Here is an 813-nt window from a genome sequence, read left to right as displayed (position 1 = left end):
CTCGCCCGGATACCCACACCGGTTAATGCATAAATTGCTAAATCCGATAAACAGAAAGCGACAGATTAAGAGCTCCCTGTCCAGAAGAAGAATGGCAGACACACAACTCGTGACATGGGCATGACCTCAGGACAGCTCCCCTTTCCCCCCCTTTTGCATTTCAAAAAAGGTACGCATCCTTTTACTACTTTCAGAAAGCGCACGTTTCTCCTGTCACAGACAAAGGGACATGAAACTTACAACAGACAATTTCAACAGATAATCATTTATGCGCATTACAGGGCAACCAGATTCACAAATAATATGTTGTATGTCTTATATATATGCTTGACGTGTTTCATGTAATCGGTGCAACTTTAATCAGTGTTTATTACCCTTTTTAGGAAATAAGGTTATTAAAATGTGTGTAATATGTGAAGTTTAATCTTGAACGAATGGGCACGACAAATGCAGAATGTTGAAATGAAGTAAACTTTAATAGTATGTACAATACTTGCATTTAAGAGACTTTATAGAAGTATTAACAACTTTTATAGGTGTCCTCATGTGATGAATTGAAGCCTCTTGTTAATGTACACACGCTCCGCCTTGCAAGAAGCCGATTGGAAGATCGCGCCGTAGGTTGGACATATGCCACGGATCAAAACCCCACTGCAACTCAGATTCAATTGCTTCTCGCTATTTACTCTCTCGAGTGAAGGCTTTTGCCGCTTGCTCTCCCGAACGCAGGCTCTTCGCCACTTGCTTTCCCGAGCAAGGCCTTGTCGCCGTGTGGAGAGCACTCTAACTTGTGCTCACAAGCTGAACCATCAG

General features: G+C 42.4%; 1 protein-coding gene across 1 annotated transcript in view; it reads left to right on the top strand.

Moving 5' to 3' along the window:
* LOC107575282 (olfactory receptor 4L1-like) overlaps positions 1–787 on the top strand; it is a 3205-nt gene extending 2418 nt beyond the window's left edge. Inside the window, 1 exon segment of the mRNA XM_016261688.1 lies at positions 730–787. Within this exon segment, the coding sequence (XP_016117174.1) occupies positions 730–787 (58 nt within the window).
* Positions 788–813: the final 26 nt, after the last annotated feature.

This window comes from Sinocyclocheilus grahami, unplaced genomic scaffold, assembly GCF_001515645.1.
Source record: "Sinocyclocheilus grahami isolate Dianchi unplaced genomic scaffold, SAMN03320097.WGS_v1.1 scaffold2549.1, whole genome shotgun sequence".
NCBI lineage: Eukaryota > Metazoa > Chordata > Actinopteri > Cypriniformes > Cyprinidae > Sinocyclocheilus > Sinocyclocheilus grahami.
Note: the sequence above shows the minus strand (reverse complement) of the source record. Positions and strands in the feature narration are given on the sequence as shown.